The following is a 25,349-nucleotide window of genomic DNA, read 5'->3' as shown; positions in this document are numbered from 1 at the left end:
ATGAAGACATGTCTCCTCCCCCTCTCGCCTCCCTCTATCCCCAGCTTTTGTTTTCCAGCCCAGCAGGTGAGACAGAGCTTGAAAGAAGTTTTTTTTTGGGGGGTGAGGATTATAAATATATCAAAGCCTCCTCAATCCTGCTCATCTTCCCAAAAATCCCTCTCCAGGTGATGCTGCACACATCGGACAGAGCGGTGAGTTTTGTTCTTTTATTCATATTATTCTGAAATGTAGGTGCAGCGCAGACGGACTGAAATATGGTCGAGGTTTTTTTTTCCAGTTCCAGTTTACACTTGTTGTGTTTGCCAACAGCATGTTTCAAAAAGTTTTGCATAAAAAAAGCTTCAAATTATTTAATCATTACTTATTTTTATTATTGTTCTCTACTGTAATTGTAGTCATTGCAGATCAGGCTTTTAATTAGATTAAAAGATAATTACGTTTACATTGAATCTACTTCTTTATAGTCAGCACATAACAATTTTACAGTGAAATAGGAGGAACGTTTGGGAGAGGGAGAGATGCCTGTAAAACCAGGTGGGTTTAGGAGAATAATTTTTTTATTGTGTTAGTTGACACCAAAGGAGGATAAAGGTACAACAGCCTGACAGACAAGATGAAATAATTGCAGTTTTCTATCTGCTGTCTACAGTAGGAAGGTCAACTGTCTCAAATCAGTGTAAAATCCACATTAGCTTTAATACATTTCTTTGACATTTCACTTCATGTGTCTTTGATCGATTAAACAGATCAACTGCTCGGCCACATTCGAAGGTAGAAACATTATGTCACGAATAAAGTGCTTTGGGAAGCAGTCATCCTAACAACTGGAGTTCATCTATGTTTGTGTTAGTCTGTGCTTAGTTATTAGCTAAAGTCTTCTCTGCCTAAAAGGTACTCTACAAAGAAAATGACCTGAGCTACTGTTAAAAGAACTAGATAATGTACACACAGCCCTAGTCCAGATTTGTTTTCACATGTGCTTCATAAATAAAAGTACTGCAAAAATCTAACATGACAAGTTCTTTTCTAAAGTGAGACTATTATTATATTAGCATGAAAATGTATTTAAAGCACCAAAAGTACTGCTTCATCCATTCCAATATAACAACATTTATTAGTTTATTATTTTAGAGATGTAGAGATTCTGTTTTAGTTTATGCAAAGTAACTAAAGCTGTCAGATACATGGAGTAAAATATGAAATTTACTTCTGAATGGTGGTGAAATAAAAGTAGAATCACTTCTTACAGCACAGATAACTCACTACATGTATTTAGTTTCAGTATTTGACTAAATGTAAAAAATGTGACACTGGGTTGTGGAGAATTCCTGAAACAAACTCAAGTTGATTTCACTCATTCATAAAATAAGAACAATAACAATATTTGACCTGTTTCCTCCAGATGTTGTTGAGACTCCTTGGACTCTTCATCCTTCCCTCCCTCTGCTCATTCATGACGGTGCCCAACGATGTGGAGGGCACAGGAGACGAAGAACCTTCGTCCCCACCGGACTGGTTCCCCTCAGGTTGGGGTAATTCATCTAACACTACACAGTCCCCGTTTCCACACACAGGAGAGGCATGGCCACCCAGTGGTGGCGGTTACAACCGGGCATTTGGGACCCCCGACCCAATGGTACCCCCCGTACCTGATACTGCGATCTGCGACTTGCTGATGAATGCACCAGTGCCACCACCTATCGACCAGATTCCATTTTTCTGCATCTGTTGGCACTGTAAAGGCACTGCCGGGCCCAAAGGAGACCGCGGGGACCGGGGTCCTCCAGGCATGTAGACCACTTTAAATTACTTAATTAACTCAGTCTCTGTATTGTATTGTAAAAGTGTTAGAAACTGTTGTTCAGAAAGCAACAAGACTTTAAGACTTCATGTTTAATGTTTGATCACTTCAAAGTGTGGAAGTCGCTGACTGTAATGTTTGATCAGGTTTACCAGGGAGTCCTGGAATAAGAGGAATGACTGGTTTCAAAGGTCGACCAGGATTCACAGGCTCTCCTGGAATAAAGGGTGAGTTCAAAATGAGTTACTCAGTCCTGTTGTTGCAGTTTTAGTTATTTACACCTGGAGTTTTACTTAATAATGTCACTGTAGATGGTCTAGTGATGAGGGTGGACAAGATACTGCACATCATGATCGTCATTAAAGCTCAGTCCTGTGTACAAAATACCACAAAAACATTACAGGGAATAGGTAATACTGCAGTAATACATGAGAAGATATATCATGTAACAGCATATCAGTTCAATCTGTAGTTTAGCACAGAGATGTGTTTATTCCATCTCAGCAGATCACCTCTCGTATCTATTTGCATTGTGTGGTCATTTATGTCTTTGTCTGTTGCTACAGGTCAGAAAGGAGACATGGGGGACAAAGGGCAGCATGGACCTGTTGGTTTCAATGGGACAAAGGGCGAGCGAGGCTTCAAAGGTCTGTTGAGCTCACTCTAGGTAAACTGGTATTGGGGCCAACGCATGCATTTATTTAAGAGTCGACTAAAATGAGTCTGTTCTGAATCTTTGCCTTCTCCGATGGAGTAAAGGAGAAATGAGCAGCAGAGAAGAGAAAAGGTTCTACTTCAGCAGCAGAATCCAAGCTTGTCACATCTTTGTTGCCTCATTAATGTTAAAAACCTTGATGGCCACAAGGACAATCATGAGTCAGTCATAAAGACCTAGAGCACCATTAGAGACAGGTGGAACAAGGAGTCCTGCAGCACTTTATATCACTCTTGATCTCAACATCTTGGATTCAATCTGGAAATCCATGAAGAGAAAACACTGAGACAAACAAAATCCACAGAGGATTGAACCAACCTGGAACAACTGTGTGCAAGTGTACCAAAGAGACAAAGGATAGTTACAACAAACAAATAACAAACAAACTGAGTTTCAGTTATTGGAATTACAGCACTACAGTTAAATTGCTGAAACAAGCGCCTGAATTTCAGCTGCTCTAATCCTTTACACAGACTATGGAGAAAAATGGGGCAAAGAAAGAAATATGACTCTAACTTTGTGTTTGAGTTTGGATCATTTAAAAAAACATCCGGACGTTAAGATGTCTGTAAAATAAATGTATATGTATGTTTGTGTTTCCAGGAGAAAAAGGGGATGAAGGACTGTTGGGGCCCCCAGGTCCACAGGGCCCTCAAGGTGAAACCGGCACATGCCCTGCGTCATGTGAAACTATCCAGGGGCCACCAGGTCTTCAAGGTCCCCCTGGACCAGCTGGAGCTCGAGGCTTACCTGGTGTAGAGGGACCTGTGGGAACCAAAGGTCTTAAGGGTGATAAGGGTGACATGGGTAGACCTGGCGACCCTGGGGTAGATGGCCAGAAGGGTGATCAAGGTGAGAAGGGTGTGTGTAAGTGCACTGATGGGGCGAACGGCACTGATGGTAAACCGGGAGAAAAGGGGGATAAAGGGGAAAAGGGTGACACCGGTGGTCAAGGTGTCCAGGGACCCATTGGGCTAAAAGGCAACGTGGGCACCATTGGTCCCGTAGGGCCACCTGGACCCTGCTCCCCAACCATCCAGTCAGCATTCTCTGCAGCTACAGTCACATCATTTCCTACTGAAAACCAACCCATTCCTTTCATGAATGTCATTTATAACCTTCAAGGAAATTACAACCCAATGATTGGCATCTACACAGCCCCCGTCAACGGCACCTACATTTTCAGCTTCCACTTGGCTGTTGCTAACAAACCACTTAAGGTTGGGCTGTTTCGAAACCTCTTCCCTGTAATCAGAACAACAGAAGCAAACAACCAAGCCACTGCCAGCCAAAGTGTTGTCCTCCACCTCTTTAGAGGAGACCAGTTGTGGCTCCAGGTAAAAAACGCTGTCACCAACGGCATTTACACCGACGCTGAGAGCAGCAGCACGTTTTCTGGCTACCTGCTGTACCCTGATACCTGCGATTTTCCCTTGGGTCGAGATTTTGAGCCTCCGAAGGAGTATCAGGAAGGAGATTTTAGTTGGGATGGTCCTGAAGGCCCCGCAACACCCCCTACAATACCGTAACTCATTCGGTCACACATGAGTAGATGGAGCTTCCACGCACACCAAATCAAACACTGTGTATTTATAACTGCACATTTTAAAGGGGGGGTATTCTAGGGAAGCAGTAAAGAAAACAAAGCATGTTGGACTCAATGCCAGTCTGTTGGTCTCCACTCTAATCAACTGAATCCAACGGACTGCGGTGATCCTCTGAGTTCACATCACCACATCAATATCTGAATTTGTCCATCTATCGAGTTTAGTTAATTTACTCCTTATTAAAATATGTCTTCTAGAGCAGGAAAAACATTTGTCTGCCCTTTATCCACCACTACATGTTGTATAAAAATACAGTCACTAATACTAACATTTATTTTGTGTCTTTTAAGGCTAAGCGTTTCACAACTAAATTTTGAAACAGAAGATTCAGAAATCCAGCAGGAAAATACCCCTCCTTTAAACGCAGAGATGAATTCACTGCAATGATTCAGCACTCAGATGCATATTAATTATTAATGGATGTAGGCTTACACATGCCAGCTTGACTTTACATGTGATCATGCATTAGTTTAATAAATCAGAGAGCTTCCTGCAGACTTTCTGAGTTGGCTGTAGAAGTTCAGAGCTGCTTTAATGGTTTAAAACAAACTTATTATCATCAGAGTAAATTTATTTTTATGGTTGAGATCAGTTTGCTGTGGATTAGATTAGAGCTTTTATCACTTTGCCTCCTCAGAAATTGATTATCTATACATTTTAATGCTTGACAATAGAAATTGTATTGCAACCAATCTCCCGCTTTGATCACACATTCTCTGATATTTAATTTCAGATAACAATGAAGTCTGAAGTAGAGTTTGTAGCAGACCCTGCTTATTGAACATACTGTACAGTATTTTTAGAGAAAATGACAACAGACAGACTTCTAACACATTCTGGATGAATCAATGATCAGAAAGTATTTCTTGTTTTATCTAACACATCTTTAAGTTAGCTCTGCTAGTAACAGCTTTAGAATCAGAAGAACCCAGCAGTGACAGCTGAATTCAACTGAAAGTTATTTGGTTTTTATTTGAACTTGACAAAAGTATTTAGACAAATTTCCAATTCAGCCTGAGCTCCAGATGAGTCATTCTGGGATAAACATATACTGACCAAACTACAACAAGTTGTCAGACTAGAAGTGTCATTACTAATATAAAGCTTCTATTTTGGTGTTTTGTTTCATTATTTAACTGTTGAAACAGAAACTCAGTTAGAATTTTGGAAGCCAAGTACATGTGAGAAGTCGATTTAGAGACTGTAAAACTTAATTGATTTTAAAATCCCTGAGAGAATCAGCTGCCTGCACTAGAAGAAGGAGAGGGAGAGGAAGAAGGGACACTGTGAAGGAAACACTGTGAAGGAAACATGAGGACAGACAAATGAGGGATGCAGACACACTGAGACATGTACAGATGAAGCTCTGTGCTGTTCGGAGGTGTTTTGAGGATCATACTACAAGACTGCTAAAAAAATCTCAAGCTTTACTAGTCAGTCAGGTAAATATGGGTTTAAAACATGAAGAAATGTGTCGGCTGAGTGAAAATATTTCACCTGTTCTCAAGTCAAATAAAACACTGAACTGCACGGAGAACACGTGGAATTGTTTAATTTATATTAGTTTTAAAGAAAATCCTGAAGGAAATGTGACGGTCACACAACTTGTTAAGATGTTTAAGGTGCATTTTTGAAGTTTATGAATTTATGCAACATATAATCAATGAAAACACTTGAATTTACTCATAAAATAAGAAAAAACAACTTTGCCCCCTTGTTTTAAATAATGAAATAACATCTTTTCATTTTTAATTTTTTAAATTCCCTGTGCTGTTTTCACCCCATAACAGGGATAAATCATTGTCTTTGTTCATTTATAATCTGAAATTAAAACCTTCTCCTGAGGCCCGTGTTTGACTCTTTTCTTCAGATTTTGGGATATTTGTTCGATGATTTAGTTAAAAGTCCTAAAATTTAAATTGTAAATGAAAAAAAAAAAAACATTGAAACATAAACATATTTTTTGAAGCGAATAAAACCAACGACACCCCGTCGTCTTTGTCCGTTGTAGTGTGCAGTGAACAATGTGCCCTGACCTCCAGTTTAAGAACAGCTAATACAAGAACGCATCAATCATCTTTTATTTTGCAGAGTTCACACTGTACAGATCACCACACCTTATTCAAATCCCACCGATGTTCAGCTTTCTATCTAAATATCTCTCCAATGAATCAGCAGCGTTTTTTCCATCGAGTCACTCGAGCTGAGAATAAGTCAGAACTTTTCCTCCAGAGTCGAGTGAAACTGAAACTCAGCTCAGGAACTGATGTCAAATCTCTTTGTTGGATGGTTTCCACACTGATAGGATCTAATAAAAAGCTCCGGCAGTTCTAAGATTATTATCACATCAAAGACTAACATAAATTCAGTAAATCTACGTTTTAGCATAGCTTGTTATTTTCTTCCATTAAAACAGTCAAAACACAATCTGTCACTAATGACACTTTATTAATTCAAGGACTTTATCTGTGATTTTGCACATTGTTAAGCAAATGTTGTCAGAGCTCTGAACTCCAACGTGCTTCTCTTTAGAAAATGATGTGCAGTGACCTGAAACACCATGTTATAGTGGAACATGCTAAATCAAAGAGAAGGTCCTCGAACTAAACCCAGTGTTTCTAGCGCAGACTGTGAGTGACCCCGACTGTCTCCGTCTGTTGACTCTCTCTTCTACTTCTCTTTGGGCGCTGCTTCGTCACCACCCGACACGTTTCCCTCTTCGTCGTCGTCATCGGCCATCATCCCCTTCAGGTAGGAGCGTTTGAACTCATGGAAAATCATCTCCTCTTCAATCTCACTGCAGATTACAGCAGGGTCACAGAGAAACCATTTATAATGTTATAAATATAACTGGGATTAATAATGTGTAGAAGAATACAGAGCAGGTCGGGTTTAACTCTCATTGTGCAAAGTAGGAGGAGAGAAAACTACAGAATAAAGAATAAAGGGCTTCACTTCACTGATTTTACTACTGAGATCTCAATATGTCCAACACCTGAGTGGATCTGAATGTTACTCGTTTTAATTAACTGACAGCTGCTGGTGTTTGTGTTCTCTGGTTCTTGGTTTTTAATGAGCCCATTTCAGGTTTTGGACCTGGAAAGATCTCAGCTACATCGTGAGGAGCTTCATCTAAGCAGAGACCTTAACTCAGATCAGCTGGACTATTGAGACACGGGGATGTAAACAGGAGCTGGCAGAGGATTGAAAGCCATAAAAGAGATGAAGTGATAATTTATCTGGGAACATGATCTCATCTCTGAATGCACCAGACAAAGGACATTTACACCAGGTGTCACAATAAACATGTTCATCCCCAGGCACAACAAACAGCGTGTGATCTGCCGACACAGCACAAACATTCATTCATTGTCACTTGAAGAGCTCAGATCTTACCTCTCTCTCACTGTTGACAGCAATAAAGAAATGACAGTTTGATTCAGTCCAAATGCTGGTTCTCAACTATTACAACAAATAATTCTGTTCAATTCAGTCTAAATAATAACTAACAACTCCTATTTCAGTAATGTACAGAGGCTGATTGCATGTAGGTCACTGTTGTTGGCAGGTGGAGGGTGAAAACATGTCCGTAACTGTAACTAAACACACGGTGAACTTTTCTTACCTGCATCAGGTTTAGGATGCATCAGTTTGAAGGGAACCTCCAGGCCGACCTCACTGCAACACAAATCAACTTGTTTCGGATTAATATATCTTCTTCAAACTGTTTTTTCATAATATATTAATAAATTATATTAATAAACACATGGATCTGTGTAACTAAACATTTTAAGTTGAAAGATGTGAAATCGTTTTACAGTATAACACAATATGAACTCCTCTGGTTTCAAAACACTAAACAGTTGAGGTGTTCTCATTCCTCCCGTCACCTGTCACGGTGGTTTTGTTTTTCTACCTGTTCTCACGCTCCTCCCCGTCACTTCCTGTTTGCCCGTATATGGACTTCCTCTCCCTCCACTCTCCGGCTCGTTAATCATGGATTCGTTCCCCCTGTTTGTCCCCCTCCCTTCATCAGCTCCCTGTGTTCCACTCAGTGCTGCTTTGTTGGACTTTCTTTGCACCTGGACTAAACCTTGTTAGTTTGTTCGTTGGATTTCACCACGTGTTCATTGGTTGACTGGACTTCACTTCCCCGCACACATCAGGTTGTTCTTTTTTGTTATCTTTATTTCTCTGGACTTGTTTTTCTGTTTGTGAGTTGGTTTCCTGCCTTTTGCAGAGATTTAGTTTTCTACTTTGTATTTCGTGTTAGTATGACACGTTCCTGTTTGTTAGCATTAGTACGTTGATGACTTTTGTTGTTACTCTGTATGTTAGTTTGTGTTTTTGCATTTCAGCAGCTCTTCTTGTTACTCTGTGGGTTTAGTTTGTATTGTTCATGTGCAGGTGGTTCTTCTGTTGGTTTGTTTCCCTGGTTCCTGTGTTGTTTTGTTCATTCTTGTCTGATACTTTGTTCTCAGCACTAGTTCATTTTGTATTAATGTTTGGTTCCCTGAGTCCCCTGGTTTTGGACCGGGTGAGAATAAACCTTTTTTGTACGTCCTCACTTTGCCCTGCTTGGAACATTAGGTTTGGGTCTGTTCAACATATGTGAACTGGTTAAAAAGTAGATTTGGTGATGGTGGTAATACTACAGTAGGTTTCACAATACATTTTGCATAAAATTAATTTTAGTTTTAATTATTTAATTTAATTAGTTATGTACCAAGATCACTTTACATGAATATTGTAGTTAATTAATTTAGTCGACTCACCTTGATCCCATCATCCTGTGAGCGCAGCGGAGACAAAGATGAAAACCAGAAAACATAAAGGAAGGAAGGACATGAAGCACTTCGATGTCACCACACTGACGGGAAACATGACGACACCACAATCTGCTGTGTCTCAGGCTCAATCAATAAACTGTATGAATTAAAATTTTAACACACGGTACTGACCCTCCAACAATGAGCTTCACCATGACTCTGTATGAAACCATGATCCCCAGAACCTCCTTCAGCACACCCTCCTTGATACTGAAAGACGAGGACAACATTTTAAAATGAACCATACGCAGCACGTTTAAAGCTTCTGGCTGCGTCTCTGACTTGTTTGCTCACATGCTCGATGACGCCAGGTTGGTGTCTTCATGCTTCAGCTTCCCGTCCAGAGCGATACCCCTCCTCTCCCTGTTGTTGGCCAGCAGGGGCAGGAGGGTGTAGACTTTCTCCAGGGTCGCTCCTGCAGACACCGAGTCCCTGAGACATGAAGAGAGAGAGATACAGCAACAAAGACGTAGATCAGCATGAGTCCACAGAGCAGGATCAAAGTCAGGTTCAGGAATTCAGCTTAGTTCAACAGTGAGACGTGAGGAAGCTTCCAGATTCAAGTTTAATACATTTACTGTCTTGGTAAAAAATCTAACAAACAGGTAGTAAATTCACTTTTGTATTTTAATGACAACAACAAATACAAAAGCACAATTTCAGACAAATGAAATGTTCCAATTCAATAATGTTGTTTTACAAGATGTCGCACAGCTGAATAAAAATATGTTAGATATAAAAGAACAGGAAGTGACTTTCAGCACATAAAGACAATAAAATTACTAACTAAAAATTACTTTACTAATTAAACTTTGTGAAGGTGTGTGTGTGTGTGTGAAGGTGTGTATCTGTGTGTTAGTAACAGAATCAAAGAACGACACGTCTCATCTGTTCAGATTCACTCTGCTCTGGGAGATAAGTGGAGGTTCGTCACCTCGTACAGTAACTGTAATGTCCATAATCCAGACCATAAGTCCCCGTTCCTCTCCACACACTCTGAGAACACTCCTAGTTCCCGTCTTGTGTTGTCCCCCACCTCAGTCTCCCAGCTGTGAGTTCCAGATTTGAATCCTTCAGAGTCCAGGACACAGGAGAAACATCAAACCTCATTCAACAGTCACTGAAGGTGTCACTGGTAAAACCTTCAGTTGGAACTCCGCCCAAGTGCAGAAATATGGAAACAACCTGTGGGTGAATGTGTGTGTGAAGGTGTGTATGTGTGTGTCAGCATCAGGATCGGAGAACGACAGTTTTCCTTCCTCCCAGTTCACGTTTACTCTGATTCTCTGAGGCTTCTCCTTCATTACAAGAACAGAGGATCGACAGGATGTGGAAAGGGTTCTGTATAAACCATCACAGAACCACAAAGTCCACAACCCAGACAGTATGGCTCCCTTCCTCGGCACCGACTCTGCTAACACACCCAGGGACCAGTCTGTGCTGTGTCCAACCTCGACAATCCCAGCTGTGAGTCCCTGAGTTAAAACCCTCAGAGCCCAGAACAGATGTGTACAAATTAAACCTCTCTGGGTTTTCAGGAAGCTGCTGTTTCTCTCCTCGTCTCACACTGGTCAGATCTTCAGACAGGATCAGTTCTGGATGAGCAGTGTTTGGATCCAGAACCACAGGAGTGTAGGAGACCACGTCCTTCATCTTGGTCCAGATGTTGAAGCTCAGGTTTCCCAGGTGTTTGACCTGGTCTATCAGAGCTCCTGAGGGCAGCTGTGGATCCTCCAGCAGGGGGCGCTGCTGGACTCTTTCCACTGCAGCCTTGTAGTTGTTGAGGAATGAGACGTCTCCAGCTCTCAGCTCCTCCTCTGTGGCTCTGACGGTGTCTGAAAGAGCTGCTATCTCTCTGCTCAGAGCCTCCATCTTCTCCTTCATCCTCTGACTCTTGTGCTCCTCTTCCTCCCTCAGTGCAGCCATCCTGGCCTCCTCTTCCTCTTCTAGGAACTGGTGAAGCTTCTTGAACTGCTCCTTGATCTGCCTCTCTGTGTGTCGGGCCTGGACCTTAATGTGTTCTGCTGTTTGATCAAACTTCACTTTAGCTTCTTCACAAACCTTCAACTTCTCCTTTAAGGGCTCCAGAGTTTCCTCGAGTTCCTTCCTGTGTTGTCGAGTAACTTCTTCGATGGGTCTGAATCTGTGGTTGATGTGATTTTCTGAATCTCTGCAGATGAGACAAAGCGGCTGCTGATGGTCCAGACAGAAGAGTTTGAGTTTCTCCGAGTGCAGACTGCAGAGACTCTCTGAACATCTCGGATCTGTCTGCTGTAAGAAACTCTCACACAGGTTCTTTAACGCCCGGTTACAGGGTAGCTCCTTCCCCAAAGACAGATTTTTGCATACTGGACACTCTTGGGTTACTCTCTCTTTCCAAAACATCTGCAGACAAACTCCACAGAAGCTGTGGCTGCATGTTAAGAGCACAGGATCCTTAAATATGTCCAAGCAAATAGGGCATCGCAGATCCTCCTCTGACAGTGAAGCCATTTTGTCTCTGAGTGAAGATGAAAACACAGCAAACACAGAGTCGTCCACTCCCCTGAAAAGTACTTTTACTTTCACTTTCAGAAAAGCTCCAGTTTGTGACTTTGAAGGCTGAAGAAGCAGGACTGCCGGTGTTTCTATGGTAACAGTACAATGGCTTTGATTTTTGGTCCGTCTCCCAACATTCAGCGTTGAAAAGAAAACATTTATTTTCCTGGTTTCTCTTTGTCAAGACAGAGGGTGGAGCCACGTCGGTGCAGGATGAGTTTAACCCCTGATGCTCACAGTTCCTCATTCATCGTTATCTTTTCAGAAACATGCGTCCGGATTTGTTGAAGGACAAAATATTTATTGTGAACTAATTTAACTTATGTGTGAAACTGCTCCTTAATCTTCCTCTCTGTGTGTCTTCAGATTTATCTGATCAGTCCCTGCAGATGTTTTCATTTTGCATCAGTGAAGCTCTTTAAAGCTGTGACGTGTAGTGAGTGTCGAGAGTTACCCGAACTCCTCGATGGCCACAGATTTGACGTAGCTGTCATTGGAGTACAACACCACAGTGGAAACCTGATCAACTGAAGGGAAGACACAAAGAAACGTCACTCACAGGTCACATGCAGCAAAAGTCAAACAGCTTCACACAGTTATCAAACACGAGTACACAGAAAATAAGACGAGCAGTAAAATCACCAGAGACGATGATGTTCTTGATGTTTTTGCTGGAGTTGTTTGTGACGCTGACGTGGACTTTGATGGGCTCCCCGTGGTAGTAAATCTGAAACCAGAGAGTTATTGGCCCCTTTGGAAAGTGCTTTACAGACATCTAATGTAGTTTAAATCGATTGTAATCTACCTTAAAAGTGACTAAAGTGATTAATACAATAATAAGTTCTATCAGTGATGCGGCTGATTTTGTTCTTTAGACTCTCAGATTTCCTGATGTGAATTCTTGAGAAGCTCAAGATTCATATGGATGAAGGCTCTCACCTCTTTGTCCAGAGTGGCTTTAACATGCAGCGGTTTGTCTGACATGAGAAAGTCTCTGGTGGTTTCGACAGAGGGGGCCTCTCCCTCGCTCTCAGGAGCAAACTGGACCTTTCTGATCAACAGCTTCACTGTGCTCCTGTTGAACAAAGAAAAGAAACACGCGTATAAACAATGTTCTAGCTCTATTTCAGAGCTATAAATAAATTGAGCCATCGTTCAGCTTTAAGACTGAAACTTCCAGCCAACATCAGCTGAGACTCACCGCTTGCGGACTTTGGCGTCTTGGCTCTCAGCGCTGAACGCCTTGATCTCAAACTCCACTGCACATTGCTGTAGAAGAAGAAAAGAGGAGTCACCGCCGGGCATCGTACTGATGTTCAGAATCAGCAGCTAGCAGGATCCTACCTTGCCGACATCATGGGGTGCTGGCTGCAGACACACTGAGCAAGGCAGGTTGTCAGGAAACTGAGGGGAAACAGCTCAGTCAGTCCTTCTTTACTTAAACTCTGTTTTATAGCACATGCACACAATGAACGAGCTAAAACAGGCAAATGTTAATGACAGTTAAGATCAATCCATTCTTCTCTGTCCAGGCCTCTCCCTGCTCGTCAATGCCCTTCAGTAGTCCATTTACTAAGTTCTCTCCTTACTTATCAAAAACTACTACAAATGCATATCTCTGCACTGCTGCCGGGCTGATCTGTGAGTTGACAGCACCTCTTCACAATAAGAGAAGTTTTGTAACATGTTTCTACTCAATAAATACAAAATGAAGTATAGTTATGTACTGGATGACAAATGCAGAAATCAATACTGAACTGTGGCCTAAACATCTGATCATGTTCCAGATTCATGCCATGAATTTCTCTGAAAAATTATCTCTGAAACATCTTGCTCCCTGAACAAATACTGTATGTTTTTACTTTCACCCAGTGTCAGTACTGTAATACGTACAGTTGGAGTTTCACTACAGTCTGTGAACACACAGTATGTGAAGTACGTCTCTCTTCTTGTGCAGCTGTTTAAAACCTTCATCCAGTCTGTGAGTCTCTGATCAGCTGCCATTAACAGACTCTCACCTCGAAGAAGAACGGGTAAGCGTTGTCTCCCAGCTTGCGCATCAGTCTGGCCTGAGTCCTGCTGTGGATCCCCTTCTCGCGGTCCTGCAGAGGTGGGTACACCTGGCGAGTTGACAGGTACAGCTCCCTGCGGAACGCGATTCCAATCACATCCACATCATCTCTGCCATAGCGAAAGGTGCAGGACAGGGTGACGAACACTGGAGGGTAGAGGAGAGACGAGGGGGTGGTAAAAAAAGTCATTTAGCTTCAACATGGAAATAAACTGGACTCATTTTATCTCATCTTTTTCCATTTATCTGTCTGATTATTGCAGTGAAAAGATGGAACCAGATTCAGAAATACTGAAATCAATCAAAGGAAAATCCAACTGTGTTTGGAAAGGATTTTATTCTGTCAGTGATTTAAAAATCTTACAAGTGAAAGGAGTCTGTAGCCTGATCTGTAGTGGGATGGATGACAGGAATGAAGTGCAGGTTACTGACCTTTTCTCCCCTGCAGCGCCTCATGATCAATGAGGATGATGCCATCTAGTGGAACAATAATTACAGTAATTACATAACAGCAACAAGCTCAAAACGAAACTGAAATCTCACTGATTCAACCCTGTTAGTTACAAACAAGAAGAGAGAGAAATTTAAAAGGACACGTTCACCTGAGACATAAGGAGCTAGAATCTGTGTTGTTCAACATATTGAGGCGTCCCCAGCTGACACTCTGAACCTAAACCCAAAGGTCTTCAGTAAAACAGAAAAGCCTTGTACTTCTGGAGTCGATTGTGCAGAGTCACCACAGCCTCACGAGCAGCTCTTGATGACTTTAATCTAACCTTTAATCTAACCTCTTCGAGGTCCCTGCCGTACGTATAACACGTTTGTCCACGTTTAATTTTAGTCCGACTCACCCACTGGATCCACGGAGTCAACACGGTCCACAAAGTCTCTTTTCCCCATGTACACTCCAACCTGAAGCACGAATAAAGACACAGGGGGACATTTACATTCTGTGTTTCTGCAGTCCAACATAATGCTAAGCTACAATAATATGATTCATGAATTTATAAAGAAGTAAACCCTTTTTAAACATTGGTATTTGAATGATGAATCATCTCAACAAAGGTTTTCTTGACATATGCCATTAAATTCAGAAGCAGTACGTCTAAGAAGCGAAGCCCTTCTTCATTTAGTGGCTATCATGATGTGGACTTTAACTATAATGTGTTTGTTGTCTGTGTTCATCAGAGCTTGATTTCCACCTCACATTCTGGGCCCATTTCAGGACCAGTAACCTTGTGGTCCTGCAGTGCTACTTCGGAAACGTTTCACTCACCGACTTGTCTTTGCTAATCTTCTTGAAAACAACATTTTTTGAACTCATGTTGCTGAAGGTCGAGACGAATCAGGAAGTCAGACGAGCCTGAGAGAAAAAAGAGAGACACAACCATCTTTAAACAACAACAAGCTGAAGACGGGATCAATCTAAACTCACCGGGTGAAGGTGATGGATGTAAAAATTCAAATCGCTGAGATCTGACATCACACAGCGTCTAAAACGTTACCTGCACATATTAATTTAAATCTCATGGAAAAGAGAATAAAAGTAAAGGTCCTTGGACCAACTAAGAACTTTAATTAATGCAGCTCCATGCTCCCAACTGGACTAAAGACTCAGATTCAGCTCCACATGCTGTAAATGATCTTGTTTTTGTAATGAGTGCATACACAAGCTGTAAATCACTAAGACCATGAGCAGTGTGGTTTGATTCCACGGAGCAGGACTTAGAAATCCGAGGTAGATGTGGACCTCTTTAGACCGACCTGCTGTTTTAGTTCAGTGCTTTCCTCCTAAAGTACCTCCATCCTGTAAGAACTGGATTTAAAGGCACAAGATAAACACTGATCAACCACAACATCAAACCCACCTGGTGGTTTTATTACTGTGGTGGTTCTGGGGCCCACACTGACCCATGTCCACCCTAACATTAAAACAGGTGGAGTTAATGTTGTGACTGATCTTTATTAGCAGGATGTCACTTTAGAAAACTCCTCATCTGTAACGGATATCAATACATATTTAATAAAACCTCAAAGCGATGAGGCTCGAACTCACTTCAGACAAACTGGGAAACGACTTCTTCCTCGTTGAGAGACGACAGTAAAGGAATTCTACCTGTTCAACCTGTTTAACGCTGTTTTACAAGAAGACGGATTCCAGATTGAATCTCTGCTATTTTTATAGATGACGTCTTAAAAACCTTTGATTGCTTATTTAAATTATTATTTGGTTGGTATTTATTCATTATTGAATCAAACTAATTATCTGAGCTGCCTCAACATATCTGTCCCTGTACACACCTGCAGAAGGACTCCCGAAGACCAGATACTGAAGCACTGCAGTACTACTATAGATAACAGTGAACTACTTTAGCAGGTACTACAAAATGCTGTAGAGAATCTACTGCAGTGTCCAAACTCCACCCCTCAGGTGACTCAGCTGACAGAGCAGGAAACAGAGGCTGTTATTCTGAGAAGAGACAAACACACTGAGACACTAAGAAAAGATTCACCTTCAGAACAAGACCAGCACTGAGAGAGGACAGCTACAGGAGGGAATACTGGGAATACTAGGAATACTGGGATGCTACCACTTCAACCTGCTGCCAACTCTAAACACTGAACAGGAGTTTGAAAAGAACAAAGACTGTGAGAGAAGTAAGGTTAAGTAACTTTGAGGGAACAAGGACACTGAGTGATTTTCAGCTGCTGTGTTAGAAAATGTCTTCCAGATTAGAGGAGGAGCTCTGCTGTCCTGTCTGCCAGGACATCTTTAAAGATCCTGTCATCCTGTCCTGTAGCCACAGCTTCTGTAAAGTCTGTCTGCAGAACTCATGGACAGAGAAACTGATCCATGACTGTCCGGTTTGTAAGAGACTATCTTTTCAGAGTGAACCTCCCTGTAACCTGGCTTTAAAGAACCTGTGTGAGAGTTTGTTGCAGGAGACAGATCAGAGATGTTCAGAGAGTCTCTGCAGTCTGCACTCGGAGAAACTCAAACTCTTCTGTCTGGACCATCAGCAGCCGCTTTGTCTCATCTGCAGAGATTCAGAAAATCACATCAACCACAGATTCAGACCCATCGAAGAAGTTACTCGACAACACAGGAAGGAACTCGAGGAAACTCTGGAGCCCTTAAAGGAAAAGTTGAAGGTTTGTGAAGAAGCTAAAGTGAAGTTTGATCAAACAGCAGAACACATTAAGGTCCAGGCCCGACACACAGAGAGGCAGATCAAGGAGCAGTTCAAGAAGCTTCACCAGTTCCTAGAAGAGGAAGAGGAGGCCAGGATGGCTGCACTGAGGGAGGAAGAGGAGCACAAGAGTCAGAGGATGAAGGAGAAGATGGAGGCTCTGAGCAGAGAGATAGCAGCTCTTTCAGACACCGTCAGAGCCACAGAGGAGGAGCTGAGAGCTGGAGACGTCTCATTCCTCAACAACTACAAGGCTGCAGTGGAAAGAGTCCAGCAGCGCCCCCTGCTGGAGGATCCACAGCTGCCCTTAGGAGCTCTGATAGACCAGGTCAAACACCTGGGAAACCTGAGCTTCAACATCTGGACCAAGATGAAGGACGTGGTCTCCTACACTCCTGTGGTTCTGGATCCAAACACTGCTCATCCAGAACTGATCCTGTCTGAAGATCTGACCAGTGTGAGATGTGAAGGGGAACAGCAGCTCCCTGAAAACCCAGAACGACTGAAGTGGTGTCCCTGCTCCGTCCTGGGCTCTGAGGGCTTCACATCAGGGATGCACAGCTGGGTTGTTGAGGTTGGAGACAGCACAGACTGGGAACTGGGTGTGTTCTCAGAGTCGGTCCAGAGGAAAGCACATTTCTGGCCTGGACTTTGGACAATCTGGTTCCGTGATGGTAAATACAAGACTCAGTCCACTCTGCATTCATCCAGTGTTTTCCAACTGAACACGACTCTTAAGAGGATCCGAGTGAATCTGAACTGGGAGGCAGGACGACTGACGTTCTTTGATCCGGACACGGACACAGACATTTACACTTTTAAAGACACGTTCACAGACAGAGTGTTTCCGTACTTCAGGACCGTGAAACACGTCACACTGAAGATTTTACCAGTGAAGCTTTCAGTGAGAGCTTCAGTACAAAGATCAGCTCAGACGAGAAGGAAACCTAAACTGATTTGAAGGAATCAGCTCGTTTAACTGGATCCAGTGAAGTATGAAGACTTCTACATCATGATTTTTCTTATTTCATTTGTGGACTATTAACTTTAATTTGTTCTAATATAATTAAGGAATGAATCCGATAACATCATAGAAATAATTCAACATAATGAGCACTTTTTTTGGGGGAAGGCAAACTTAATGAGATAAATATGATCAATATGAGTTCATAGGTTGTTTGTAACAGCAGCAAGAAACTACACATAAATAAAAATGGCTGTTTAGTGACGTCTAGCTGCTGCAGCAAATATCACACAGCCACCAACTGTCTCAAACAGGAGGAGGAAGGAGGAAGCAGTGTGAATATAACCATGTTCATCAGGTGGCTAAACGTTACTCAGCGCCTCCTCCCAACCCAGTCACTTTGTTTGCACAGTTGCTGTTTAGTGTTTCAGTGTTTTGGGTGAAATTAAATCTTAAAATCTCTCTTGGATTGGTGCTATTGTCTGAGACAGAAGCTGTTATTTGACACCTGACACCAAAATAATGCAATTTCAATTTATAATTTATAATTATGTTTTTATTAGTTTATCACCTGAAAATAAGAATGATCACACTTTATTTAACGTGGCTGCATTAAACACACGGAAGCTTTAATTTCTAGTTTTAAACATGTTGTCATAGAGATGTTTTTTTTTTTTTTTGATTAGAGAATTTGAACTGACTGAACACACGAACGGCTTCATCTCCACATCTGACTGAAGGGTATTATTTGATTGTATTACATCATGGAGCTGCGTCTATTTGTGCTGCGTCTCTGAATGATTTCTCTTTGCTGAGTTAATTGAATTGAAACGATCGAGAGATTTGAGGAGACTTAACTCAGCTGAGCTTTTTAATCCTGTTAACCTCAACCTTCTCTGATTGGTTTCACCTCTCCTCACACAAAGCAACAAGCTAACTCCACTTCTTTTATTATTTGGGAATAATAACAATAGTTTTGGCTATTAGAGATTATTCTAATCTAAAAATAATACACAACAACTATGTACAAAACTCAAATCAAACTCATTTCAGGAACAAAATCTTCATCGTATTTTAATTTCTGATCAAATCAGATTTATTTATGTCGCCCACTAGGACTTTACCACTCAATATACCAATAAACCCTTAAATTCTTCATTAACATTACAATTGTCTCCATTTCTCTTCTATCCGTTGATAATTCCCAGACATCGTCACTGAAGGTGTTCAGAGTTTGGACACTGTGAAGCTCATTTTTTCATTTTAAACTCTCATAAACAGACAGAAGAAACTCCACACGTTCTTAGAATCAGAAGCACTCACCTGTGTTGCAGATGTGAAGGCAGCTTTGTTGGATCAGAGGAGGAGACGAGCGTCGATCAGAGAAGCTCTATATGTAAACACCTGCTGTCCGTCATGGGAAGGCCTCAGCCCCCCTCCAGCCAATCGGGAGGCCCGGATGTGAACTTTGACCAACCCTGCTGCTGCACAGAGCAACTTTCCTCCTCCCCCCCGACAAGACACAACATCCAGAGAGGCAGACGCAGACTTCCTGAATGAGCCGGCTGAGAGGATTGAAGCCGGTTCTCCCCCAGTCAGCACAACAGGACCAGATTAGAGAGACAAAGAGAGACAGAGGGAGGGGGGAGTTAATTTTAGCAGCTTTTTTATTGACAGTTTATCCTCAGAACACAAAGTTCATTCTTTTTGTTTGCAATAGTACAAAACCAATGTACAGAGCCTATAAAAGTCATCAATACTCTGGGGATGATTCACTGGGAGATGGTGTGATGGTTTAGTTTATGACAAACACGGCGTTCTCTGTTCTAACGCTGTCCTCTTGGCCGGGATACTTCATTCATCAGTACATGGACCTCCTAGATACTGGTGTATTTGTACTTCAATCACTTAAAACTTTAAGTATTTATGTGAAACACTGAACTTACCAACCAGAACTATCTCAGTGATATCAAATGAAGACGTGTGCAGACGTTAAAGACGCCGGCTGAAGGTTGAGCAGCAGTTTTGCAGAGGACTACAGAAAGAAGAGTGTGTAGCTTTAATCCACTGTTCTGCCCGTCAGCAGGTAAACAGACACAGGTGGATTACTGGCCTGTAGTGCATTAATCATCATTATTACACAGGAGATTACACAAACACACTGCAGACAGACAGACTTCTCCGAACAAGTGTGGCTGCAGTGTTTTAAAAAAACTAACAGGTGAAAGTTTTATTTAAAATCTTGTGCAAGTGCAAAACTCCCTGTGAAGCAGTGAACCCGCCTGTGGTTGTTCCACGTGCCGGGACGTGAATATGAACAATGATGTACAAACATGTGGTTGAGGAATGGACTGAATGAAGTGACCGTGAATGTATTGAACGTCCAGAAAAGAAACACTGCTGACGTCATCAGTCAGAACCTGGTGTGGTCCTGGTCTGGATTATTTTAGAAGAACCAAAGAGTTCTCACTGTTCAAACATCGTCCACATGGTGGCGGTTCAGCTTCAGATGCAGTAACAGCACCACACATAGTTTTCTGTGTCTAAAACATGTGCGGTAACATTAAAGGTTTAAAAAACGGTGAGCAGGTCGCTGCACTAAAGAAATCCGGTTTCCATTAACCACAGAGCCTGAAGCTAACTGAGATGTAACTTTAGCCTCATTCTCATTGATGCTCATTGAGCTTAAGGCACTTATGTTACAAGAATATAAGATTAACTTAAATATTCAAACTAATCTCGTTGAAGAAAAATACAGCATGAACTTAAACCACAGTTAAAAACGTTATTACCAGAGTGAAGGTCTGACAGGTTTTACTGTATTGACCTGTTTGTGGTTGTTCTCCAGGGCTCTGGACTGGGCCCACCTCAGTTCCTCCATGTGACCAACCGGCCAATCCTATGTGTAGTTTGATTTGACTGACAGATGTTTAAACCCATGAGTTTAGATGAACCAGGATTCTTAAAGGGCGGTTCCGTCTATTTCTCTGTGTGACGGTTCAGAACATGGTGGTTTGGAAAGTTTGTTGTTTTTTACTAAACAAATTATTTCACAAGTAATTAATAGTTTTATTAAGTAAGTTAGTTAAGTATCAACTATTATAATATACAGCATCTTACTTTTCAGAAATAATTTGTCTTCTAAATAGAGTCAGCAAATGACAGCATGGACAAAATAAATAACACAAAATGCCTAATTTAATTTTGTTTATTTTTTATTTTATTTTTATTGTGAAATGTTAGAATCGTGACATGTTTTGAATGGATTATGGAATATTAGATATCTCTGCTCACTTTTATCCATCCAGGCAGTCGGCAGAGGCCATTTCTTTTCCTCAAACACAACTTGTAGTGAAACTAATCTTTTCTTTTCTTTTACACAGACGATAAAAACACTAAATACAGCTTTCAACCGATTCAACCTTGTGTGTGGTTTAAGCCATTTGTTGAAACATAATTATAGGAGGAGGCAGGAAAGGCGAGTCAGCACATCACAGCATGAGTTAGAATTTTTCTTCATGATGATTTTAATGAACCCTGCTGCACTCTGCACCGGCTCTTTTTTGAGATGTATTGTACTGTTTTCTATTTTATTCTTTTTCCATACTGTCAGTTGTTTGACAGATGAACAGATACTTATCGGTGTTGGTGAAGTAGAGATTCAGAATTATGCAACTACTTTAATTTGTTAATTCATTAACGTTTGGAGTCTTTAGATTAGTGCTGAGAAAAAGGATGTCAAACCAGTAGAAATATATTTTCTGCTTGTAACATATCACATACAGTATACATGCATTAATACAGTTGAATATGTAAAACAAACTTTATTCAGAAACTAATAATTCAAACAGCATTTTACAATCATTAACAATTATCCAAAAAGTCTATTTCCAACATTTAGATTTAAGATTTCACCTCAAAAACTTTTAAAACAAATAAGAAAAAGGACAAAAACATACTTCAAACTTTCGCCAGTCGGACAGAATATTGTATATATATTGTAATGTATATTGTGTGCACAGTCCTTTCAGTCGTACTGTGGGGCCGGTCCTCCCAGCAGCAGGTCCACGCTAAGAAACTTTACTTTTAGGGTTGAAACTCTGTTATTATTGTTATTGTGACAGTGAACCTTCACAAAACCAGTGTAAGCAATAACGTCTTTAACACGTGTACAGGCAGAGCGACGTGTGCTGTTAGACAAACGATTTGGCTGTTTCTGGTTCTGACTTGGCTGTAGCCGTGTAGATCTTCTGTGGCGCTTTTCCATAGTAACCACTGTAAAACGAGAGAAACAGAAATCATTAATACATTTTAAACAGTTAAAGTAATGAAAGGTTTGTGTTTATCAGGAACAGGCAGAGGAAACAGGTAATAATGAGCTAATGTTAAATATTAACTACTTTAATAACAAGAGATTTGAGATTCACATCTGATGTCATTTTTAAAAACGTGTTGTGGTACTGACCCCTTCTTGACTTCTGATCGTGCTCTCGACATGGCAGAGCAGAGCAAACCTCCCCCCACGATGGCCAGACTGGCCCCAGCCCAGCCTAAGAAGAGGCCGGTACCCAGCTCATACCTGGAAACAAGCGAAGATGTGATTAAAGAATCACTGTTGATTTTTTATTTTACTCGGTTCTTCAACTCATAAGGATCAAACCAAATCTGTGATGCACGTGTTTCCGGGTCAACTCACTTCACACCACCAGTCAGTGGGTTGTAGAAGTCCTGCACCACGCTGTAGGCGTACCAGGAACAGGCCACCAGGCAGGAGACACCTGCAAACACAAGTCAAACATTTAAATACTCACATTTAACAGCATTAAAAATGGGAAAGAGCTATTATCCACAAATCCACAGCGTGTTCGCCTAATGAACCTAAATCTCAGCTTGCGTTTTGTCCCCTCACCAGCGAGGATGCTCAGAATTCCTCCTGCCACTGCGATCTTAGCCTTGGATTGCTCGGTGGCCGAGCCGATCTTGATGCACTTCATCCCGAGCAGAGCCACGATCATGGAGATGAGACCGAGCAGCAGAGAGATGATCATCAGAGCACGACACGCCTGCACATGAACTGAACAGAGAAACATCGTTTCACATTTGTACCATTAACTCAACAAATCAAAAGGATTTCATTCATATACACAGATTCTCTGTTGCTTTGTTAATAGAAAAATAATTGAAATGAAACAACACAGCTCAGCTCCAATCATGAAAACATATGAAAACAAACAAATACTAGGAACTTATCACAGAGGTCAGATGGAGACTCAATGATTCAAAGATATAAACAACAAAACCACCTATTCTGAGTTATTCTTATTCTTTGTTGGATTTGGTATTTGAACTGTACAACAGTTTCACAGCCAGAATTAAACTTTTACCAATTTAAAGCCATAATGTTGGATCTTCTAGCTTCATCTGATCATTAAAACATTTAAACTCTGCATTTTGTGAACTGTCAAACTGACAAGATCTGTTTTTTATCAACTTCAGGAGAAAATGTTCATTTACATCATGTGTTTGTTACAATAATGAATAAAAAGTCATAAAAATCTAGAAATCAACAGAAATTGTTTAAAATTCTCTGATTGGTTAAAAACTCAAACCTTTATAAACAAATATCTGAGCCGCTGTCAGTAGGATGTGTTTTGGTTGAAAGAAGTGGTTCGGCTTTTCAATCCAGCTACGCTTTGGATAAATCACAGTTACAGTCATATGCAAGTCATTTCTAGGAGACTGTGTAATGTGATGTGATGGAAAGAAGAGAAACATACAGAGTCAGTTCAATTATTTTTTAACAGCACATTTTTATTAACAAAGGATCTTGTGCAGTCGCTGGGGATTATTTTCAGTTTGCAGTGAGAATCTGTGGCTGCAGAGAAGGAAACGTGGGACTGAGTCCGAATGACTGTGATGAAGGGAGTTTAGCTCTGTGGCACAGAGGAACATGATGCACACAGGGTTCGTATTTTAATAAAAACACATTGAATGTTATCAGATTAAGCCATAAAACGGTCTAAAATTAAATTAGCATCACAATCTGACAAATTATTAGGAAGTCAATAAAGGTCAGAACAACATGAGGTTCACAACAGAGCAGGAACAGGAAGTTAAACTTAATTTAAAGGTGTTTGAAGAAGAGGAGGAACTTAAAGTGATATCAGGTACTGTGTGATTTACAGCTGCACTGTTGGAGTCATTTATTGACTAAATGGCCTCTAATGATAAGAAACGCCTGTCGCGCCTCTTTATGGGTTTCAGCAGAGATAAACGCTGAGCTGGTCACTGTGTAGAGCGTATTAATGATGATGAGCTGCAAACTTTAACAGGACTAATGTTTAATATCTGTGTCCTCTCTGGGGAATTAAGTCAAGTGTTTCTATTTTAAAACTCGTCACTGGTTGAAGTGGAAATCCTGGAACGTTTCCACCCATCAACAGCGTGTTAGAGTGATTTACATTAAAGGAAAATCTGGTCTTAAAGAAGTTGATCAGAGACAGAGACAACAGTAAAGAAGGTATCTAGAGTGAATAGAATAAAGACTAATTAAAGTGACAGTAACTCCTCGTTTCCTGACTCTTCCTGTTTGATCTCGACAGATGTTTCCCTCCATTTTACAGCCAGTAGAGGAGCAGGTTCAAAATGGCCCCCGCACGTTTATCTTGTACGAGCTGATGTAATGAAAACTGGTCCTAACTCCCATCATAGTATCGTTGGTTCTACTGCTCAACAATAATGAATCCAGTTGTAAAGACGATCAGTGTTTTCATTATAACTTCATTTAAATTGTTTTTGGCGGGAACATTTTGGCTGTAAAATCCTCCAACCTCCGGCCAGTGGGTACGTTGGCCCAGTTTTTATTGAACTTCAAGAAACGGTGAGTTCAAAGCTCCAGACTAAAAGTTTGTGATTAGGTTTTAAAAAATAATGAACCGAGCTTCTTTTCTAACAGATTTGAACCCAGAATAAGAAGAAAACTCACCAGGCAGAGCAAGAAGAGACACAAAGTCCCGGCACTCGGACATGCCGGCGCTGTTCTCGGCACAGGAGTGCCACAAGTTTTCAGTCAGTCTCTGGGCGGTGATGATGGTGCCGGACACAGAGGAAATCTTCCACTGGTCATTAGCCAGCGATACTCCGGTGACCAGCCAGCTGATGATACACATCACGAACCCGGTCGATTCCATAGCCGTCGACATGGTGGCAACGTTTCCAGAGAACGTGTGATAAAAAGAATCCAACAGCTACAAACTCCTAGAAGTAAAACTTCAAAATACCTAACCACAGGATTCAAGGCCTGGTCCTCAGAGGTGAATCAGTCGGAGTTGTTGGAAGCTCTCGTCCGTCTCCTTCTGTTATTTCTAGTTAATCTGGCGACTGTGGCTCTGACAGGAGGACTTTACTCTGAGCCAGGGGCCATAAACTGCTGGGAGACACTCCCTGAAGTTCCCCCCACACCATTCACCCAGTACTGGTCATAATGATGATGATGATGATGATGATGATGATGATGAGTCTCCGGCCACACCTCAGGCAGCTTTAACGAATTCACAGGTCTGAGTGTAAACTGTGAGGAGTCCTGTGTCCCTCTGACATCTGAACGCAGCAGTTCTCATTTTGTTTGGAT

The 25,349-nt window shown here is 41.4% G+C and overlaps 5 protein-coding genes across 6 annotated transcripts; 2 read left to right on the top strand and 3 right to left on the bottom strand.

Moving 5' to 3' along the window:
* On the top strand, positions 1-4,048 carry LOC113171888 (collagen alpha-1(X) chain-like). The gene is made up of 7 exons (XM_026374625.1): positions 1-66; positions 168-194; positions 1,406-1,529; positions 1,578-1,790; positions 1,951-2,031; positions 2,371-2,451; positions 3,123-4,048. Exons 1-7 carry the CDS (start codon positions 1-3, stop codon positions 4,046-4,048), a joined length of 1,518 nt encoding a protein of 505 aa, XP_026230410.1.
* A 2,145-nt stretch (positions 4,049-6,193) lies between these two features.
* Positions 6,194-19,372, bottom strand: saga (S-antigen; retina and pineal gland (arrestin) a). Of its 2 annotated transcripts, XM_026374877.1 has the most exons (16): positions 19,043-19,372; positions 14,841-14,927; positions 14,416-14,476; positions 13,997-14,041; positions 13,512-13,711; positions 12,838-12,897; positions 12,695-12,762; positions 12,433-12,568; positions 12,136-12,220; positions 11,948-12,020; positions 9,250-9,387; positions 9,088-9,165; positions 8,902-8,916; positions 7,752-7,804; positions 7,523-7,532; positions 6,194-6,923 (listed from the first exon to the last, which is right to left on the bottom strand). In XM_026374877.1, the coding sequence occupies exons 2-16, from the start codon at positions 14,886-14,888 to the stop codon at positions 6,797-6,799; spliced, it is 1,197 nt and encodes a 398-aa protein (XP_026230662.1). In that variant the 5' UTR covers positions 14,889-14,927; positions 19,043-19,372; the 3' UTR covers positions 6,194-6,796. The 2 variants fall into 2 exon arrangements, with proteins under 2 accessions (XP_026230662.1, XP_026230663.1); XM_026374878.1 differs by lacking the exon at positions 19,043-19,372 and having other exon boundaries at positions 14,841-15,181.
* LOC113172058 (nuclear factor 7, brain-like) lies at positions 9,602-11,505 on the bottom strand. Its single transcript, XM_026374866.2, is given in 2 exon segments — positions 9,602-10,415; positions 10,417-11,505. Coding segments are annotated over 2 exon segments (1,386 nt in total). The 5' UTR covers positions 11,449-11,505; the 3' UTR covers positions 9,602-10,061.
* Positions 16,048-18,181, top strand: LOC113172056 (nuclear factor 7, brain-like). Its single transcript, XM_026374864.1, has one exon. The coding sequence runs from the start codon at positions 16,286-16,288 to the stop codon at positions 17,714-17,716; it is 1,431 nt and encodes a 476-aa protein (XP_026230649.1). The 5' UTR covers positions 16,048-16,285; the 3' UTR covers positions 17,717-18,181.
* A 2,540-nt stretch (positions 19,373-21,912) lies between the features above and the next one.
* cldn15la (claudin 15-like a) lies at positions 21,913-24,921 on the bottom strand. The gene is made up of 5 exons (XM_026374923.1): positions 24,705-24,921; positions 22,629-22,793; positions 22,416-22,497; positions 22,185-22,298; positions 21,913-21,994 (listed from the first exon to the last, which is right to left on the bottom strand). Exons 1-5 carry the CDS (start codon positions 24,919-24,921, stop codon positions 21,913-21,915), a joined length of 660 nt encoding a protein of 219 aa, XP_026230708.1.
* Between the last annotated feature and the right edge of the window lie 428 nt (positions 24,922-25,349).

The sequence above is a fragment of the Anabas testudineus genome, chromosome 17 (assembly GCF_900324465.2).
Source record: "Anabas testudineus chromosome 17, fAnaTes1.2, whole genome shotgun sequence".
Classification (NCBI taxonomy): Eukaryota; Metazoa; Chordata; class Actinopteri; order Anabantiformes; family Anabantidae; genus Anabas; species Anabas testudineus.
This window is presented reverse-complemented; position numbering and strand designations above follow the sequence as displayed.

What these genes read in the sequence shown, in the direction of transcription:
- LOC113171888 (XM_026374625.1), top strand. Translation starts at nt 1, where the DNA reads ATGAAGACATGTCTCCTCCCCCTCTCGCCTCCCTCTATCCCCAGCTTT. An exon ending in TGCACACATCGGACAGAGCG is followed by an intron (nt 195 to 1,405) that starts GTGAGTTTTGTT and finishes TGTTTCCTCCAG; the next exon opens with ATGTTGTTGAGACTCCTTGG. An exon ending in CGGGGACCGGGGTCCTCCAG is followed by an intron (nt 1,791 to 1,950) that starts GCATGTAGACCA and finishes ATGTTTGATCAG; the next exon opens with GTTTACCAGGGAGTCCTGGA.
- saga (XM_026374877.1), bottom strand. Translation starts at nt 14,888, where the DNA reads ATGAGTTCAAAAAATGTTGTTTTCAAGAAGATTAGCAAAGACAAGTCG. An exon ending in CTTACCCGTTCTTCTTCGAG is followed by an intron (nt 12,898 to 13,511) that starts GTGAGAGTCTGT and finishes GTTTCCCCTCAG; the next exon opens with TTTCCTGACAACCTGCCTTG. An exon ending in GTGGCCATCGAGGAGTTCGG is followed by an intron (nt 9,388 to 11,947) that starts GTAACTCTCGAC and finishes TTCATGTCTCAG; the next exon opens with GGACTCGGTGTCTGCAGGAG.
- LOC113172056 (XM_026374864.1), top strand. Translation starts at nt 16,286, where the DNA reads ATGTCTTCCAGATTAGAGGAGGAGCTCTGCTGTCCTGTCTGCCAGGAC.
- cldn15la (XM_026374923.1), bottom strand. Translation starts at nt 24,921, where the DNA reads ATGTCGACGGCTATGGAATCGACCGGGTTCGTGATGTGTATCATCAGC. An exon ending in GTCTCTTCTTGCTCTGCCTG is followed by an intron (nt 22,794 to 24,704) that starts GTGAGTTTTCTT and finishes TTCTCTGTTCAG; the next exon opens with TTCATGTGCAGGCGTGTCGT. An exon ending in CGATCAGAAGTCAAGAAGGG is followed by an intron (nt 21,995 to 22,184) that starts GTCAGTACCACA and finishes CTCGTTTTACAG; the next exon opens with TGGTTACTATGGAAAAGCGC.